The 17,666-nt window shown below is 66.1% G+C and overlaps 1 protein-coding gene across 1 annotated transcript in view; it reads left to right on the forward strand.

Moving 5' to 3' along the window:
- Positions 1–6,093: 6,093 nt before the first annotated feature.
- Positions 6,094–17,666, forward strand: part of ABCA2 (ATP binding cassette subfamily A member 2) — a 129,331-nt gene continuing 117,758 nt past the window's right edge. Inside the window, exons 1-2 of the mRNA XM_054174553.1 lie at positions 6,094–6,439; positions 7,200–7,377. Coding sequence (XP_054030528.1) covers positions 6,137–6,439; positions 7,200–7,377 — 481 coding nt within the window. The 5' untranslated portion in view covers positions 6,094–6,136. The remainder of the gene's footprint in view (positions 6,440–7,199; positions 7,378–17,666) is intronic.

Here is a 17,666-nt window from a genome sequence, read left to right on the forward strand (position 1 = left end):
GGGCACTGCTGGATGCTGCAGGCTGCCCTGGGCCCTGCTGGGCACTGCAGGCTGCTCTGGGCCCTGCTGCTGGGTGCTGCAGGCTGCCCTGGGCCCTGCTGGGCACTGCAGGCTGCTCTGGGCCCTGCTGCTGGGTGCTGCAGGCTGCTCTGGGCACTGCTGGGCACTGCAGGCTGCCCTGGGCCCTGCTGGGCACTGCAGGCTGCCCTGGGCCCTGCTGGGCACTGCAGGCTGCCCTGGGCACTGCTGGATGCTGCAGGCTGCCCTGGGCCCTGCTGGGCACTGCAGGCTGCCCTGGGCCCTGCTGGGCACTGCAGGCTGCTCTGGGCCCTGCTGGGCACTGCAGGCTGCTCTGGGCCCTGCTGCTGGGCACTGCAGGCTGCCCTGGGCCCTGCTGCTGGGCTCTGCAGGCTGCCCTGGGCACTGCTGGGCACTGCAGGCTGCCCTGGGCCCTGCTGGGCACTGCAGGCTGCCCTGGGCACTGCTGGATGCTGCAGGCTGCCCTGGGCCCTGCTGGGCACTGCAGGCTGCTCTGGGCACTGCTGGGCACTGCAGGCTGCCCTGGGCCCTGCTGGGCACTGCAGGCTGCTCTGGGCACTGCTGGGCACTGCAGGCTGCTCTGGGCACTGCTGGGCACTGCAGGCTGCCCTGGGCCCTGCTGGGCACTGCAGGCTGCCCTGGGCCCTGCTGGGCACTGCAGGCTGCCCTGGGCACTGCTGGATGCTGCAGGCTGCCCTGGGCCCTGCTGGGCACTGCAGGCTGCTCTGGGCACTGCTGGGCACTGCAGGCTGCCCTGGGCCCTGCTGGGCACTGCAGGCTGCCCTGGGCCCTGCTGGGCACTGCAGGCTGCCCTGGGCCCTGCTGGGCACTGCAGGCTGCTCTGGGCACTGCTGGGCACTGCAGGCTGCTCTGGGCCCTGCTGGGCACTGCAGGCTGCTCTGGGCCCTGCTGGGCACTGCAGGCTGCCCTGGGCCCTGCTGGGCACTGCAGGCTGCTCTGGGCACTGCTGCTGGGCACTGCAGGCTGCTCTGGGCACTGCTGCTGGGCACTGCAGGCTGCCCTGGGCCCTGCTGCTGGGCACTGCAGGCTGCCCTGGGCCCTGCTGGGCACTGCAGGCTGCCCTGGGCACTGCTGGGCACTGCAGGCTGCCCTGGGCCCTGCTGCTGGCTGTGAGCTCAGTGCTGAGGGAGGCAAAGAGCTGCCCTGCAGCTCTGAGCTGCACTGCTGCCCTCCAGCTCCACTCCAGCTCTTCTGTTGCTGTCCTCTCCAACCACCACCAGACCTCCATGAGAGGTTCACCCTGGGAGCATGACCCTGCTGCCACCCAGCCCCCTTCAGGGGACGGCTTCCCAAAGCTGCCTGAGTGTTGGGGTGCCAGAGGGGTGCCAGAGGGGTGCCAGGGGGGTCCCAGAGGGGGGCCAGAGGGGTGCCAGGGGGGTCCCAGAGGGGTGCCCGAGGGGTGCCAGGGGGGTCCCAGGGGGGTGCCAGAGGGGGGCCTGCTGCATCAGCTGAGGGGCAGAGATCTCCCTGCTGCAGAGGCTGATGGATGTGGGTTTGGGCCAGGTGTGAGCAGCAGGATGGCCCTTGGCTAGGGGAGGGCAGCTCAGGCTTCCAGCCAGCCCCTGCTGCTTGGCTGCTGGCTGGGCAGGGCCTCCTGCAGCACACTGCCAACCAGCACTGCCAACCAGCACTGCCAACCATGGGGATGGGCAGGGTGGGGAGGCTGGGCAAGGGTGGGCAGGATGGGCAAGGGTGGGCAGGGTGGGCAGGATGGGGAGGATGGGCAGGCTGGGCAGGGTGGGGAGGCTGGGCAGGATGGGCAGGATGGGGAGGGTGGGCAGGGTGGGCAGGATGGGCAGGATGGGGAGGATGGGCAGGGTGGGCAGGATGGGGAGGCTGGGCAGGGTGGGCAGGATGGGGAGGATGGGCAGGGTGGGCAGGATGGGGAGGATGGGCAGGCTAGGGAGGCTGGGCAGGGTGGGGAGGCTGGGCAGGATGGGCAGGATGGGGAGGGTGGGCAGGGTGGGCAGGATGGGCAGGATGGGGAGGGTGGGCAGGGTGGGCAGGCTGGGCAGGCTGGGCAGGGTGGGCAGGGTGGGCAGGGTGGGCAGGGTGGGGAGGCTGGGCAGGGTGGGGAGGCTGGGCAGGATGGGCAGGATGGGCAGGCTAGGCAGGCTGGGCAGGGTGGGGAGGCTGGGCAGGGTGGGCAGGGTGGGCAGGGTGGGCAGGCTGCCTGTGTCATGGGTGCTGTGGTGGCAGTGTGGAGGCAGGGTGCAGGAGAGGTGCAGGCAGGGGGGCTGCAGGGGCTGGTTTCACACCTAGCACACTGGCATGGGAGGAGATGGTTTGAAATAGTCCCTCTGCAAATAGCTGCAGTGGAGCTCCCCCCAGCCCATCTGTTGCCTTGCCAGCACTCTGTGGGTCGTGGGGGAGAGGCTCTCTGTGTTTCCAGGACTGGAGAGCAGTGGGTGGGTAGCAGAAAGGGTTCAGCCCTGCCTCCTCCTCCTCCTCTGCAGGCAGTGGGCTCCATGCAGGCAGCACTGCCCAGCTGGCTCACACTGCTCCGGGGACAGGGCACGGAGGCCCACTGGGAGCATAAAGAGGAGGGAGAGTAAGGAAGGAGCCAAAGCTGAGCCCCTGAGGGGTTCCACTGTCCACTTGGAGCTGTGGGAGCAGGACTGAGTCTGCTCATGTCCCCCCTGACAGCAGCTTGGCCTCATGAAGAGCAGCTGAGTGCTCAGAGTGTCTGGGCTCAGATCACTGCTTCCTGAGCCCCTCTCTCGGTTTGCCTTCCTGCTCCCCCAGCAGGATCCTTCCTTCTCTTGTGAGCTGAGTTTTGAGCTGCATCTTGGTGGATTTGCAGCCTTGCCTCAGCTGGTGCTGGGGGAGGGAAGGCCTTGGCACTGTGGGCCTGGCACAAAGCAGAGGCAGGCTCTGGCACTCCCCTCCAGCCAGTGTCCCACGGTCCAGCTCCAGGGGCTGTCTCCTGCTGGGGGCTGGGCTGCAGGGCCTGGGGGTGAAGCAGGAATCAAACCTTTTCCTTTCTGGCTGGAGAACACTTTTCTGGTTTGCATTTGAAGCTGGCATCAGACAGCTCAGCCCAGCATGTGCTGAGCTGGCTGGGGGCTCCTGGGGCAGCTGACCAGCACTGCAGTGGAGCAGGGCTCTCTGCTGGGGCAGTGGCTGCAGTCAGCCTGCCTGGCCCTGCATCTTCCTGGCAGAGCCACAGATGGAGCTTCCTGCTGCCTGCCTCGTCCTTCAGAGCAGTCATTTGGCTTAAAGCTCCATCATGGCAGCAGCCTTCAAGGCAGGGCTGAAGCTGCTTGCTCAGCCAGCCTGGCAGGCTGGAGGTGGCCCAGGGAGCCAGCAGGGAGAGCTGCCAGGGGCAGGCTGGCTGTGGGCTGGGGGAGCACAGCACAAGGCTCTGGTGGGGCTGTGGAGCTTCCCTTCAGAGCCAAATGTTCTGCTCTCCATTCTTTCCCAGGCTCATGATGAAGTCTGCCCTGAGTTTCCCCTGACTTGTGAAGGCTGTGGGAAGAAGATTCCAAGGGAGAAGGTATCCATGGGGCTGTGGTGGATGGGGGTGTCCAGCATCAGAGCAGGGAGGGGGGCAGAGGCTGGGACCAAGTGGGAGTGGAGCTGCTCAGTGGCAGCTCTGGGTGCAGCTGGGGGCTGTGCATGGGGCTCAGGGCCTGGCTCCCCAGCACTTGCAGCTGGAACCAGGGTGGAATTGAAGTGACCTCTGGGGATCACCCAGTCCAAGCCCCCTGCCAGAGCAGGGCACCCAGGACACATCCAGGTGGGTCTGGAAAGTCTCCAGAGGAGACTCCACAACCTCCCTGGGCAGCCTGCTCCAGGCTCCAGCAGCCTCCCAGCAAAGGCTTTGCTCCCCCTTGGCCTGTCACAGGACACCATTGGACAGAGCCTGCCCCCTCCTTGCCCCCCACCCTTCAGCTGCTCAGCTCCCCTCTGGGGCTGCTCTTCCCCAGGCTCAGCAGCCCCAGGGCTCTCAGCCTTTCCTCACAGAGGTGTTCAGTCCCTTCATCATCCTCACAGCCTCTGCTGGGCTCTCTCCAGCAGTTCCCTGTCCCTCTGGAGCTGGGCACTGAGCACAATGCTCCAGCTGTGGCTTCACCAGGGCAGAGCAGAGGGGCAGGAGAGCCTCCCTTGACCTGCTGGCCACACTCTCAGTGTACTCCAGGATGCCCCCAGGGCACTCTGCTGCCCCATGCAGAGCTTGCTGGCCACCAGCTCTCCAAGGTCCTTCTCCAAGGAGCTCACCCCCAGGTCTGTGCTGCTGCTGCAGCTGTTCCTGCCCAGGGGCAGGGCTCTGCCCTTGCTCATTTAGGCTTCCCTTTGCCAGCTCCCCAGCCTGCCCAGCTCTCAGTGCCTGGCAGCACAGCCTGATGGTCTGGCAGCCAGTCCTGAGGCCACTTGCAGAGACCCCACCCTTGGCCTCCCTTACCACAGCAGCTGCCAGATGAGAGGTGGCCACAGTGCAGTGTGCACTGCCTGTGCCATGCTCAGGAGAGCAGTGAGACCTCCTGGCTGGCAGGAGAGAGAAGTGAAGCTTCCCTCAGCTCCCAGTGCTGCCTCTCTGTCACAGAGGCAGGCAGTGCCCAGGCTGCACTAGAGACTTTGGCAGCTGCTGATGAGCAGTGGCTTGGGTGCTCCTGGGGTCCTCTTCAGTTTCTGGGGCATCAGTGAGGTGGGAGGGGAGCTGCTGGGGACATCCAGGGCTGACATTGCCCTTCCTTCCTCTCCAGTTTCGGAGCCACGTGAAGAGCTGCGGCAGCCCCAGGGTGCCCTGCAGGTTCGAGGCAGTCGGCTGTGCTGAGGTGGTAAGGGCTGCCCTGCTGCTCCTGAGGGCTGCACTGCTGCTCCCTCTGCTCCTGAGGGCTGCACTGCTGCTCCCTCTGCTCCTGAGGGCTGACCTGCTGCTCCCTCTGCTCCTGAGGGCTGCACTGCTGCTCCTGAGGGCTGCCCTGCTGCTCCTGAGGGCTGCTCTGCTGCTCCCTCTGCTCCTGAGGGCTGCACTGCTGCTCCTGAGGGCTGCACTGCTGCTCCCTCTGCTCCTGAGGGCTGCACTGCTGCTCCCTCTGCTCCTGAGGGCTGCACTGCTGCTCCCTCTGCTCCTGAGGGCTGCTCTGCTGCTCCCTCTGCTCCTGAGGGCTGCACTGCTGCTCCTGAGGGCTGCACTGCTGCTCCTGAGGGCTGCACTGCTGCTCCCTCTGCTCCTGAGGGCTGCTCTGCTGCTCCTGAGGGCTGCTCTGCTGCTCCCTCTGCTCCTGAGGGCTGCTCTGCTGCTCCTGAGGGCTGCACTGCTGCTCCCTCTGCTCCTGAGGGCTGCTCTGCTGCTCCTGAGGGCTGCTCTGCTGCTCCCTCTGCTCCTGAGGGCTGCTCTGCTGCTCCTGAGGGCTGCTCTGCTGCTCCCTCTGAGGAGATTTTTAACCCTGAGAGTGATAAGACCCTGGGCCAGGCTGCCCAGAGAGGTGGGAGCTGCCCCTTGCCTGGTACCATTGCAGGTCAGGTGGTTTGGGGCTGTGAGCAGCCTGCTGTGGTTGGGGCTGTCCCTGCTGGGTGACCTTTACAGGTCCCTCCCCCCTCCCCGTGGTTGTAGGAAACCTCCTCCCAGAGGGACACCCTGAGTGCCCTGAGGGCCTGGTGCTGCTGCTGTCAGCTGTAAGCACAGGACTGGCCCCAGGCCATCTCTCTCCATGTGGCTCAGCTGTCCCTGCTGCTGTTGGTGACGTTGTTGTGGATCCCCCCTCGGGGTGGGGGCAGCTGAGGCTTTGCCCTTCGCTGTTGCAGCCAGAGACAGAGCCCTTGGAGGAGTGATGGAGAGAGGCAGAGTACAGCAGTGTGGGGGAATGGGAAGCAGCCCTCCTGGCCTGTGGTTTGCAGGGTTCCTGAAGGAGAGCAGAGCAGAGCAGAGCAGAGCCCCTCCCCCCTGCCCCCAGCAGGGTTTGACTCCTGGGGGCTTTCCTCTTCATAACCTGAGGCTGAGGTTCTGCCCCATGAGAGGGACACTGTTCAGTGGGTGGCCTGCTGACTGGGGGCTGTGTTTCTCTTCACTTAGGTGGAAGCTGATAAGCTGCTGGAGCACGAGAGCAAGTGTTTGGCAGAGCACCTTTACATGCTGCTGAGCTTCGTGCTCAGCCTCAAGGCCGGGGCTGCAGACCTGAAGCCGCTCCCGGCCCTTCCCTCCTCGCAAAGCAGCTCCCCCCTGCTGGCAGAGAGCTCCCTGTGCTCAGAGCCGGAGCTCTCCAGGTCCCTGGAGCTCCTGGGCAGGTGTGAGGCTCTGGAGAGGAAGACAATGACCTTTGAGAACATTGTCTGCGTGCTCAACAGGGAGGTGGAGAGAGTGTCCCTGACCGCCGAGGCCTACAGCCGCCAGCACCGCCTGGACCAGGAGAGGATCGAGACCCTCAGCACCAAGGTCTGGCCCAGCAGAGGCTTCCTCGCTGTCCTTCCCACCCTGGCAGCCAGCACAGCCTCCCTGCCTGCAGCTGCAGCTCCACACAGTGCAGGCAGAGCTGAGGTGCCCTGGGGCCTGTGCCAGCCCTCGGTGTTGGCTCAGCAGGGGCTAACCCGCCCCGCACGGCGCCAGGGCTCTGCAGACGCTGAGCCTCTGCAGACGCTGAGCCCTGGCTGCTTGCTGGAGTGTGCCAGGGCGAGACAGAGCCCTCAGCACCCCCCTGCAGCCGTGGGGCTGCCTCCTTTGCACCCCCTCTGCAGGAGGGTGCTCACCGGTGCTGTGCTGCGGCCCTGCGCTGAGGCTGCTCTGGGGCGCGGCGCAGCCGTGCCGGGCACGATGCTGCCGAGCCCTGGCGAGCCCTGCCGCCTGCAGCAGCCTCTGCTCGTCAGCCAGGAGCTGCCCAAGCCGCTGTGAAGCTCTTGACAGAGGCCTCTCGCCCCTCTGGGGCCTGGGCTGGGGGCAGGCTCTGCTTTCTCAGCCCGGTGCCGTTGCAGCGCTGAGCGGGGCTCGGCCCTGCTGGGGTCCCGCGCTGCGGAGCCGCTCCTGGGGGTCCTGCCCCCTGCTGGGGGGAGGTCTCCAGCGGAAGCAGCGAGCTGGGGGCAGGCAGGGGGGCCGCAGGAGGCAGCACCAGCTGCGCCCCCCCTCCGCGCCGGGCAGCTGCGCCGGAGGGGCTGCCCCCCGCAGCCGCCCGCCCTGAGCCGGCGCCGCCTGTGCCGCGCAGGTCCGGCAGCTGGAGAGGAGCATCGGCCTCAAGGACCTGGCCCTGGCCGAGATGGAGGAGAAGCTGCGAGGCCTGGAGGCCTCCACCTACGACGGAGTCTTCATCTGGAAGATCACAGAGTTCGCCAGGAAGCGCCAGGAGGCCATCACAGGTCGCTCTCCTGCCATCTTCTCTCCAGGTGATTGCCAGGCTGCGGGGTCTGGGCCCGGGGGGGCCTCTGCCGCCCTTCCCCCTGCAGCCTGAACCTCTCTGTCTTGGCACTGGGCATGGAGGTGCTGCTGAAGGAGGTGGTCCTTGAGAGCTCTGGATGGCCCTGCTGACCCTTCAGTTAGGGTTAAAGTCCTCAGAGACTATAACCCCAGAGTCCCAATGTGGTGAGGGCTGGAAGGGACCTTGGAGCTCCCCCAGCCCAAGCCCCTGCTCCAGCAGGGCACTCAGGGCAGCCTGCCCAGGAGCACAATGCCCAGGGGGGGTTGGAAGCTGCCCACACAAGGAGACTCCACAGCCACTCTGGGCAGCCTGCTCCTGGCCTCCAGCAGCCTCACACCAAAGAAGTTTCTCCTCCTGCTCAGATGCAACCTCCTGGGTTCCAGTTTGTGTCCTTTGCCCCTTGTGCTGTCCCTGGGCACCACTGAGCAGAGCCTGGCCCCAGCCTCTTGCCCCCCACAGCTCCTTCAGCTCTTGCTGAGCATTGCTCAGCTCCCCTCTGGGGCTGCTCTTCTGCAGGCTCTCAGCCCCAGGGCTCTCAGCCTCTGTTCCTCACAGAGCTGCTCCAGGCCCCTCAGCTGCTTTGGAGCCTCCCCTGGGCTCTCTCCAATATTTCCTTCTGTCTTGAAGTGGGGAGCCCAGAACTGGACCCAGGACTCCAGAGTCAACCCCCTTAGGGCAGAGAGGAGAGGGAGGAGAACCTCCCCTGAGCTGCTGGCCACACTGCTGAATGCTCCCCTGGAGGCCATGGCCCTGGGGGCACATTGGTGACTCCCAGGTCCATCTCCACAGAGCTGCTGCCCAGCAGGTCAGTCTCTCACACCAGCAATGAAGTGGTTAAGGCAGGCAGGACACATCAGAGCCCCAGGAACACATCTTAGTGCCCAAGGCAGCCAGGAGGCAGTGGCTGAACAAAGGGAAGTGCCTGAACACCTGCCTGGGGAAGAGGCCCCGCTGCCCCAGCCCAGTGCTGTTCCCCTCACTGAGGAGGCTCTTGCAGAGAGAGCAGGAGGTGCTGGTCTGGCTGCTCTGCTTCTGAAAGTGCTTCCCAGGCTGCTGGCTGTGAGCTGAAAGCCTTTTCACAACATTCCAGTGCTGCAGGGGGGCTCACCTCACCCAGGCTGGCTGAGGAGGTGAGGTGGTGTCTGCCTGAGCAGGGGCTGCTGAGACCCCCAGCATGCTCAGGAGCTTTGGGAGGGTGCCCAGAGCCCCTTCCTGGTGCTGTGACAAGGCAGAGGGTGGCTGGGCCCCAAGAGAAGTGGATGCTTTAAACCACTTCAGAATCTCTTTCCTGGCTGTAGGCTGCCCAAGGTCCTTTTCCTCTTGAAAAGTGGAAACAAGGATTCTCCTCCTTGAGGGCACCTGAGGTGCTGCTGAGGCTCTGCACATGCAGCCAGCTTCTCCTTTCCAAGGCAGCAGGAGCTGGGGGGAATCCCTTCACTCCCTGCACTTCCTGCTCCCAGGGCCAGGAGAGCTGCTTCAGGGCTTGCCCCCTGCCCCTCTGCACCCTGCTGCAGGGCAGCTGAGCTGAGCATCCCCAGAGGCTGTCTGCAGGGAGGTGCTGAGCAGAGCTGAGCCTTGTCCTCTGGCCATGGTGTCCCAGCAAACTCTGCCCCAGCTGGCTGCTCCTGGGCCCCTCCCTGGGCTGATGCCACCTGGGGTCCTTGCAGAGGGTGGGAGTTGGTTTTGCAGGCTGCAGAATCAGATGGTGAGATAGAAGGATCTGAGTCAGGCCAAGGGAGGGAAAGGGCAGAGGCTGCTCAATGACAGGCTTTGTCTGTCCAGGCATCTGTCTGTCCATGCCCTGGACACATGGCTGCTCCTGGTGTCACTGGTGCCTCCTGCTCCGTCCTGCACGCTGGCAGGGCCCCATCCTGTGCCTGGCAGCAGTGGCAGGGCCCCATCCTGTGCCTGGCAGCAGTGGCAGGGCCCCATCCTGTGCCTGGCAGCAGTGGCAGGGCTCAGGGCTTTTGTGACCTTTCTCCCCAGCACTAAAGGCACTTGGTGTGCCCCCAGCCCTGCTGTGCTCCTGCTTGCTCCCCACAGGCTGCTCATGAAAGTCCTGTGCTGGAGGGACTGCAAGGGGAGGGCTTGGCTGGTGCCAGGGCTGCTGCTGGCAAAGGCAGCACCTGAGGTCTCCAGTTTGCAAGGTCTGGTTCCCTCCAGGAGCAGGTGGTGCCCTGTAGATAGGAGAGCCTGGCTCCTGGTGCTGCTTTGGCTGAGGGGGAAGTGCCCTGGTGAGGATGTGGCTGTCACCCTGGGAAGGGAAGCAGCCAGACCAGGGCTGTTTGGGCTGGGAGGAGAGGCCAAGGCTGCAGGTGGCATGAGAAGGAAGCTGGTGCAGTGCTTTGGATTACACTGGCATGTGAAGGAGAGGAAGTGCTGCCTGGAACCAGTGTGAAAGCAAGGAGGAGGCAGCAGCACTGGCAGTGGTGCTGTGGGGGCTGCAGACCCCTGGGTTCCAAAAGGCAAATCCTGGCAGGAAGGCTTCAGCAGGGGCAGGCACCCAGGCAGGGCAGAGCAGCTGCTGCTGGCTGGCAGAGGCTGGGGGTGACTTGCTGGGCTCTTGCTTTGCTGCCTTGCTCAGGCAGGTGGGCAGCTGCCCACTGCCTCCTCTGGCTGCCCCTGCTGCCCTGCCCAGCTCTGCTGGTGCCCTGTCCAGATGCACACTCACAGGGTTCCAGGAGTGCTGAGGAGTCCCAGATGGGCACTGAGGATGTGCTGCTTGGGTGGCATCTTCTCTGAAAGGCTGCAGGTGAAGAGGAAGGGTCAGAGGGAGTGGGCTGGGGACTGCCAGGAGGCAGTGGGTGACAAAGCCCTGAGCTCTTGCTCCTCACCCTGTGGAGCTGCAGTGTCTCTGCTAGTGCTGGTCTGGCTGTTCAGGAAAGGGCACTGAGTCCTACAGTAGAAGAGCAGCTCCAGGCTCCAGCCCTGTCCCTGAGGCTGCTGAGCCTCCCTGGGCATGAGGCACAGCTCTGTGCCACTGGCAGTGGGCCGTGTGCCATGGGTCCCCTTCTGAGACCTGTTCCCATGGCCCTGCACAGCTCTGCTCACTTCATGGTCCCAGAGCAAGGGAGCTCGAGGTGCCAGAGCCTGTGCCCAGCTGTGCAGGGTGGTTGGGGTCCCAATGGTAGAGTGCAGCTCACCTGCCTCAGCCTTGTGCCCGTGGTGCCAGCAGGTGCCCTGCCCTGCGACACAGAGCTCTGCATCTGGCACATAGCAGCTGCCTGGTGGCTTTCCAGAGCACCTCTGCTGCAGGGCTTTCAAGGCCCAGGTCTGAGTGGCAGCTGCTGGTGCCAGCCCTGCTGTGCCTGCTGCTGACCTGTGCTGCTCTCCTGACAGCCTTCTACACCAGCAAGTATGGCTACAAGCTGTGCCTGCTGCTGACCTGTGCTGCTCTCCTGACAGCCTTCTACACCAGCAAGTATGGCTACAAGCTGTGCCTGCGGGTGTACCTGAACGGGGACGGCACGGGGCGCGGCACGCACCTCTCCCTCTTCTTCGTGGTGATGAAGGGCCCCAACGACGCCCTGCTGCGCTGGCCCTTCAACCAGAAGGTAGGCTGGGGACAGCCCTGGGCCGGGCCTGTGCCTCTGGGGCCCGCCCCCGAGCTTCCAGCTGCCCTGCCGTGGCCTCCCTAGGAGCGGCAGGGGGAAGGGCTCCGCTGCCTCGGCGCCCCTGGGCAGGGCAAGGGCAGGGGCAGTGCCTCTGGGGCTGAGCAGAGCTGCTGCGTGCTCGGGGTGCAGCTGCTGCTCGCCGGAAGCCCTGGCTGCTGCTCCTGCAGGCTCTGGCTGAGGGGAGCTGATGCAGGGCAGAGTGCCGCCCGCCCGGTGCGCTGCTGCGGGGAGCGCTGGGCGGCTGCGGGCTGGCGGGCAGGGGCTGGCGGGCAGGGGCTGGCGGTGCCCGGGCGGGGTGTGGGAAGGTCTCTGCGGTGCCCCTGGGTGCAGCCCTGCGCCGCGGTGCCCAGCGCTGCCGTGCGAGCGGGCCGCGGGGCTGCCCTTCGCTCGGGCTCTGCGCTGCCCTCCCTCCGCCGCTGCCCTCCCTCCGCCGCTGCCCTCCCTCCCTCCGCTGCCCTCCCTCCGCCGCTGCCCTCCCTCCCTCCGCTGCCCTCCCTCCCGCCGCTGCCCTCCCTCCCGCCGCTGCCCTCCCTCCCTCCGCCGCTGCCCTCCCTCCCTCCGCCGCTGCCCTCCCTCCGCTGCCCTCCCTCCGCCGCTGCCCTCCCTCCCTCCGCCGCTGCCCTCCCTCCGCTGCCCTCCCTCCGCCGCTGCCCTCCCTCCGCCGCTGCCCTCCCTGCCGCCGCTGCCCTCCCTCCGCCGCTGCCCTCCCTCCCTCCGCTGCCCTCCCTCCCTCCGCTGCCCTCCCCCGCTGCTCTCCCTCCCTCCGCTGCCCTCCCTCTGCCGCTGCCCTGCCGCTGCTGCCCTCCCCCCCGCCACTGCCCTCCCTCCGCTGCCCTCCCTCCCTCCGCTGCCCTCCCTCCCTCCCTCCGCTGCCCTCCCTCCCTCCGCTGCCCTCCCTCCGCCGCTGCCCTCCCTCCCTCCGCTGCCCTCCCCCCCGCCGCTGCCCTCCCTCCGCCGCTGCCCTCCCTCCGCTGCCCTCCCTCCGCCGCCCTCCCTCCGCCGCTGCCCTCCGGCCGCTGCCCCGCAGGTGACGCTGATGCTGCTGGACCAGAACAACCGGGAGCACATCATCGACGCCTTCCGCCCCGACGTCAGCTCCTCCTCCTTCCAGCGTCCTGTGACCGAGATGAACATCGCCAGCGGCTGCCCCCTCTTCTGCCCGGTGTCCCTGATGGAGGCCAAGAGCTCCTACGTGCGGGACGATGCCATCTTCATCAAAGCCATCGTGGACCTCACAGGCCTCTAACCCTCCTCGCCTCCTGGAGCAGTGAATGCAGAGCCGGCCCCCCGCGGGGCCTCCCCCTCTGGTGCTGCCCTCCAGGCAGGCCCCGGAGCCGGGAGGGGGCAGAAAGGAAGGGGAAAAGCATTCCCGGGGAGGGACCTTCAGTCGGAGTGGAGAGGAGGTGTCTGGGGGGAGCCCTCTGCCCTGGGGCCAGAGAGACCTCCCCTGAGGAGAGGCTTGGGTGGACGTTTGCAATCTGCAGGGCCTTGGGTGTCTGAACTGCTGTGGGCTCCCAGAGCAAGGCAGCACAGCCCTGGCTGCAGCCTGGGCACAGCCACAGGGCTCTGTGGCAAAGCCAGGCCTGCCTGGCACGACCCAGGTGGGTGTCTGGCTCAGCCATCTGGGAGCTCCCTCGCAGATCTCCAGGTTCCTGGAAGTTCTGAGTGCTGCCTGCTCCAAGAGGGAAGGGAGTGTGGCAGACTGGGTGCCAGCCAGGTGAGAGAGGTGGGACTGGTTGGCTTGGCTGCTGTGTCCATGCCATCAGGGTCTGCAGAGAGGGATGCTGAGCCAGGCTGTGTGCCCTGTGGGCAGTGGTACCCCCAGTCTGCCCCTCAGTGTGGGTTTGATGGGGTTGGTGCTGTGAGCGCAGGACAGGGCAGGCAGTGCCTGCCTGGCAGTGAGTGTGGGGCAGCAGTGGAGATGCCCATGGTGAAAGAGAAGTGAACCCCCCTTGGGGTCACCTGGCCCTCCAGCAGAGGAGGGAGATGAGGGCTGGGTGCAGGAGGGCAGCACCCTGACCCTGAGAGCCCCAGGTGGGGTTTTAGCCAGAGCTGCCATTCTCTGCCTGCCAGGGCAGGGTGGGGGTGGCAGCACTGGGAGCTCTCCTTGCTCCTGAGCTGGCATTCAGCCCCATTCTGGGGCACTGGCAGCGTGGCAGGCACTCCAGCACTACCAGGCCCCTCAACTGCCACCCACATATGGCTGCAGCCCCCACCCCTCTGTGTGGGCACACTGATGCCCACAGCTGTGGCGCTGATCTGGCTGCCCTGGCGGCTGCTGGCCAGCCCCTGCCCTGCCCCAGGGCCTGCTGTGCCCCCCAGCAGCAGCTGGCACTGGGAGCAGTGAGCCTGCTGGTTCCTGGCACTTGCTCAGCCCCTGCCTGGGCCTGCAGCTGCCTGGGCTGGCAAAGTCCCCTGGCTGTGAAGAGGACACCGCAAGGCCCAGCTGCTGCCTCTGGAGCTGCTTTGTTGTGGCCAGAGGAGCTGGGTGGGCAGCTGGCCAGGCTGGAGGCTTTGCTGCCTTCTCTCCCAGTGCCCCCCACAGCCACCTCTGCATCTGAGCACACCCCAGGAGCTGGCTGCTGGCCCCAGCCTGCTGCCCAGGACCCTGCTCAGCTCCCCCAGCAGCGAGGCAGGAGGGTGCTCACCCTGTGGGTCACTGCTGGCAGGCCCAGGAGATGGAAGGCTGCGGTGGAGGAAGGCCCCAGAGCCCCTCTCTGCCAGCAGCAACCTGCCTGGCACCCAGCCCCAGCCTGGCAGCTTCAGAGCCTCTCCAGCGCAGGGTCTGCTCTCATCCCTGCTGCAGCACAGCCCAGCAGGGCCCAGCTGCTGTCACTGGGGACAAGCAGAGCCCAGCTGCTCTCACTGGGGACAAGCAGGGCCCAGCTGCTCTCACTGGGGACAAGCAGAGCCCCAGCTGCTCTCACTGGGGACAAGCAGAGCCCCAGCTGCTGTCACTGGGGACAAGCAGAGCCCAGCTGCTGTCACTGGGGACAAGCAGGCCCCAGCTGCTGTCACTGGGGACAAGCAGAGCCCAGCTGCTCTCACTGGGGACAAGCAGAGCCCCAGCTGCTGTCACTGGGGACAAGCAGAGCCCCAGCTGCTCTCACTGGGGACAAGCAGAGCCCCAGCTGCTGTCACTGGGGACAAGCAGAGCCCAGCTGCTGTCACTGGGGACAAGCAGGCCCCAGCTGCTGTCACTGGGGACAAGCAGAGCCCCAGCTGCTCTCACTGGGGACAAGCAGAGCCCCAGCTGCTGTCACTGGGGACAAGCAGGCCCCAGCTGCTGTCACTGGGGACAAGCAGAGCCCCAGCTGCTGTCACTGGGGACAAGCAGAGCCCAGCTGCTGTCACTGGGGACAAGCAGAGCCCAGCTGCTGTCACTGGGGACAAGCAGAGCCCAGCTGCTGTCACTGGGGACAAGCAGAGCCCCAGCTGCTGTCACTGGGGACAAGCAGGCCCCAGCTGCTGTCACTGGGGACAAGCAGAGCCCCAGCTGCTCTCACTGGGGACAAGCAGAGCCCCAGCTGCTCTCACTGGGGACAAGCAGAGCCCCAGCTGCTCTCACTGGGGACAAGCAGAGCCCAGCTGCTGTCACTGGGGACAAGCAGAGCCCCAGCTGCTCTCACTGGGGACAAGCAGAGCCCCAGCTGCTGTCACTGGGGACAAGCAGAGCCCCAGCTGCTGTCACTGGGGACAAGCAGGCCCCAGCTGCTGTCACTGGGGACAAGCAGGCCCCAGCTGCTCTCACTGGGGACAAGCAGGGTCCCAGCTGCTCTCACTGGGGACAAGCAGAGCCCCAGCTGCTGTCACTGGGGACAAGCAGAGCCCCAGCTGCTCTTACTGGGGACAAGCAGAGCCCCAGCTGCTGTCACTGGGGACAAGCAGGGCCCCAGCTGCTCTCACTGGGGACAAGCAGGGCCCCAGCTGCTCTCACTGGGGACAAGCAGGGCCCCAGCTGCTCTCACTGGGGACAAGCAGAGCCCCAGCTGCTGTCACTGGGGACAAGCAGAGCCCCAGCTGCTGTCACTGGGGACAAGCAGAGCCCCAGCTGCTGTCACTGGGGACAAGCAGAGCCCAGCTGCTCTCACTGGGGACAAGCAGAGCCCCAGCTGCTGTCACTGGGGACAAGCAGGGCCCCAGCTGCTGTCACTGGGGACAAGCAGAGCCCCAGCTGCTCTCACTGGGGACAAGCAGGGCCCCAGCTGCTGTCACTGGGGACAAGCAGGGCCCCAGCTGCTGTCACTGGGGACAAGCAGAGCCCCAGCTGCTGTCACTGGGGACAAGCAGGGCCCCAGCTGCTGTCACTGGGGACAAGCAGAGCCCAGCTGCTCTCACTGGGGACAAGCAGGGCCCCAGCTGCTCTCACTGGGGACAAGCAGAGCCCAGCTGCTGTCACTGGGGACAAGCAGGGCCCCAGCTGCTCTCACTGGGGACAAGCAGGGCCCCAGCTGCTGTCACTGGGGACAAGCAGAGCCCCAGCTGCTGTCACTGGCTGGCCCCACGCTGCCTGGGGAGCTCAGGGGGTGCAGCCCAGGGGGTGCAGCCCAGGGGGTGCCTGGTGTCCCTGTCCAAGCTGCTGTGAATCCCAGCTGCACCCAAGGGTGCTGTGCTGGCCGGGGGGGGAGGCTCTCCCTGCCTGTGGGTAGGTGCTGGGATGACCTCTGAAGCCTTGGCTGTGTGCAGGGCCATGGCTGGGAGCAGGCTCTGCTGGGCTGGGGGCACAGGGGGCTGGGCCAGCACAGCTGGGGGGGCTAGGGGGCTGGTCAGGGGGGCTGGGAAGGCTGCATGGCTGCTGTGGCTGCCAGGGCTGGGCCAGGCACAGTGTCCTTGTGAGGGCACTGTGCCCCTGGAGCTGCCCTCACTGCAGCATGGGGCTGAGCACTGCCTGCACCCTGCCCCCACTGGGCCCTCAGCTCTTCTCAGAGGTGTGAGAGGGGCACCAGGACCCTTCCCTTGTGCCTCCCAGCCTGCCCCCAGGGGTGGCACACGCCCAGCGGTGCCACTCTCACCCTGTTGCCTTACAAGTTGAAAAGCCATCCTGGCACCTCCTGAGCCCTTCTCCCACCTAGTGCCAGGCCCAAGGGAGGCTCCCAGCCCTGCAGAGGCCTGGAAGGGCCTGGAGAGGGGCAGGACATCATCTGTGCTCCTTCAGCTGCTGGGAGCTGTACCAAGTGAGCTTGGGCTGAGCTGCTGGGAGTGGCTTTGCTGCTGGGGTGCTGGACACCCTCTGCCTGCAGCAGGGCCAGGGGGTCCTGCCAGAGGTGCCCACAGCAATAGGGGCTGGGCCAGGGGGGCTGGGGCTGTCTCGGGGGGTGGGTGCTGGTCCTCATGCCCCAGCGGGTGCCGAGTCCAGGCTGTGAGCAAAGAGCAGGTGCAGCCCTTGCAGCAGGGCTGTGTGCTGCAGCAGGGCTGTGTGCTGCAGCAGGGCTGTGTGCTGCAGCAGGGCTGTGTGCTGCAGCAGGGCTGTGTGCTGCAGCAGGGCTGTGTGCTGCAGCAGGTGGAGCTTGCAGTGATGTTCCCTGTCCCTCGCTGTGTGGCTGAGCAGCAGCTCTGGTGCTGGCACCACTGCCTGGGCCTTTGTCACTGTAGCAGCTGTGGGTGTGCTGCAGGCAGGGGCTGGTGCCCTGAGCACAGTTGTGCCAGCCTGGCACAGGGACACTTGGCACAGGCCACTGCTGCATTTTTTGGTGTGTTTTTCACTTTTTCCCCCTTTTGAGCACAGCTCTCAGCCCCAGCTCAGCCTGGCACTGGGCAGTTGTTTGTCCCTTGGGGATGGTCACAGCCACCAATAAAAGCTGTTGGAAGAGCGGCGCCGGTGCCAGTCCCTGGGCACAGCTTCCAGCTCTGCAGGGGCATTCCCCAGCTGCAGCACTGCAGCTCCCCAAGGAGGGCTGCAGGGTAGGGAGGGGGCTCCTGGAGAGCACCCAGCCCAGCAGCTGGAGCTTCAACATCCGGGGTGAAGAGCTGTGCTGCGGGCAGGCACAGCAGGGCTCAGCCCAGCTTCGGCAGCAGAGCCACTGCAGAGGCAAATCCAGGCCCTGCCCCTGCTCTGCCTGGGGGCTGGGTTTAGCTGTCCAGGAGCCAGGTCCCTGTGCTGCTCCCACTCAGCCTGCAAGACTGTCCTACCCCTCCAGAGCTGCAGCACTGCAGGGACTGAACTGCTGCTGTGGAGCCAGCAGCACAGCTGCCTCGAGGGAGCAGCCAGCTGCATGCTGCACCAGGGAAGGTGGCAGGTGGCCTCCAGGGGACATTGGCATTGCAGCCCCTGCTGCAGCACAGGACTCCCTGCCAGGGGCACAGAGCTGGCTGCAGAGCTTGCTCCCCACTCAGCTGGTCAGAGGTTGGTGCTTGGGAGAGCAGGAGCCAAGGATGCTCCAGCCCTGGAGCCTGCAGCACTCAGCCTTGGCTGGAAGAGCACTGCTGGGGCTGCCCCATCCCTGAGGGAGAGATTTGGGCAAGGCTCTGCCTGGAGCAGGAGTGGGTTGGGTGCTTCTGCAGTGCCCTAGCAGCTGCAGGCTCAGCCCTGTGCCACCACTGCTGGCCTCAGTCCTGCACTCAGGAACAAGCTGGCCTTGCAGAGATGCCTCAGCAGAACGTTTATTCAATGCCATGGTGAAGAGCAAAACTCAGTACAAACATC

Source organism: Dryobates pubescens, chromosome 29, assembly GCF_014839835.1.
Source record: "Dryobates pubescens isolate bDryPub1 chromosome 29, bDryPub1.pri, whole genome shotgun sequence".
Classification (NCBI taxonomy): Eukaryota; Metazoa; Chordata; class Aves; order Piciformes; family Picidae; genus Dryobates; species Dryobates pubescens.